At 51.6% G+C, this 1,553-nt stretch overlaps 1 protein-coding gene across 1 annotated transcript in view; it reads left to right on the top strand.

Moving 5' to 3' along the window:
• Positions 1-262: 262 nt before the first annotated feature.
• Positions 263-1,553, top strand: part of gfra4a (GDNF family receptor alpha 4a) — a 38,647-nt gene continuing 37,356 nt past the window's right edge. The window contains 3 exon segments of the mRNA XM_048228297.1: positions 263-267; positions 1,208-1,302; positions 1,305-1,484. Coding sequence (XP_048084254.1) covers positions 263-267; positions 1,208-1,302; positions 1,305-1,484 — 280 coding nt within the window.

Raw genomic sequence — 1,553 nt, 5'->3', positions numbered from 1 at the left:
AAGACTTAATGACACGAGTCAGATGACAGATCCACTCCTTTTTCCAAAACAAAAAATGGCCAAGACTTTGTCTTGTGAGTCAACCTTTTTGCCCTCCGTACCTTTAATGTCAGGACATTGGAGTGATCCCGTCTAGACTCACTTATCCCTGCAGGACACTGGGATAAGGAGATTAAAAAAAGGAGATCCTTCTTCCCGGGCAGTTAAGTCCACCTTCTTCTTTTTTGCCAGCTCATTATAAGTCTCCTGAGATACTGACCCAATGTGGTAAGCCATCTGTGAAAAACAGCTCATTTTATCACAAGGTGTAAATAAACAAAGGAGTAAAAACTTCACCTGTCCAGTTTCTATCTGTCCTCAGGTTTCACTGGCAGACTGTGGTCCAGTTTGAGGCATACTGTATATCCAGCGTGAAGTTAGCGTTAAGGGCCTGTGTCCACCCATCACGTTTTTCGCGCGGACAGCAGCTATTTTCTATGAAGTTCAGCGTTCACAGCGCTCAGCGCCCTCGGCGGAAAAAAGCCCTCGCCACTGACGGTCGTTTTCCGCAGCACTCAGAGCGCTGAAAGCTGAAATCAGTTAAACTTTTAAAACAGCACTGGGCCTCGTCAAAGTCACTTCTCTCTCGATAACCAATCAAAACTTCATCACCAAGCAACAATAAACACTTGACAGAGCACTCTGAATATGAGATTGAGGGCACAGGCCCTAATGATGCCCTACCTCTACCTTTCCTACACCTGGAGAGTTCTGCACAAGGCTTGGTCTAATTCCAGGCGTCTGGGACCAGAGACGTGTGTGTGTGCGTGTGTGTGTGTGTATTTATGAGATGGAAAGTGGCCATGATGGAAGATGACAGCAGGGTGAAGAGGAGGAGGAGAATGAGAACCAAAGCTGTTCTGAGTGAGTCAGCTTCATCCCTGGCCCATCTTCACCCTCCTCTCCACTCCACTCCAGTTCAGTCCAGTTTAGCTGTTATGCAGGGCGCACACAGCAGAGTAATCTGCCCTAGTAGAGGCAGTCTGGGCAGCATATCAGCAGCATATGGGGGGGGGGGAACCCCTGTCTTCTTACCCTTTACCCTCTTCCAGTTAGGGCAGAAGTCATGTGACAGGCATGTCTGTGTTTACTTTACCCGGCAGGTTTGAGATGCTGATGGTGATCCCTCTGCTGCACCCGTGACTCTCTCTCCATTACCTGTCCACAGGTGTTCCGAGCGGGCTGTGTTCGGGCCGGTGGGACTGCCTGCATGCGGGGACACGTGCTCGAGCGACGAGACGTGCAGCCCGCGTCTGCGCACGCTGCGCAGTGTGTGGCGGGCGGCGGCAGCGTCAAGCTGGGCCCGGGGGCGCGTAACCACTGCGAGAACGCCGTCGCCGCCCTCATGGCCAGTCCGCTGCACCGCTGCCAGTGTAAGAGGGGCATGAAGAGGGAGAAAAACTGCTTGAGCATCTACTGGAGCCTGCAGCAGACCATACTGCATGGTAAACACACACACACACACACACACACACACACACACATACACACTTACACGTCCATGCTAACACACA

The sequence above is a fragment of the Alosa alosa genome, chromosome 19, assembly GCF_017589495.1.
Source record: "Alosa alosa isolate M-15738 ecotype Scorff River chromosome 19, AALO_Geno_1.1, whole genome shotgun sequence".
NCBI lineage: Eukaryota > Metazoa > Chordata > Actinopteri > Clupeiformes > Clupeidae > Alosa > Alosa alosa.
The sequence above is the reverse complement of the archived record's forward strand: the minus strand, read 5'-3'. Positions and strand labels throughout refer to the sequence as shown.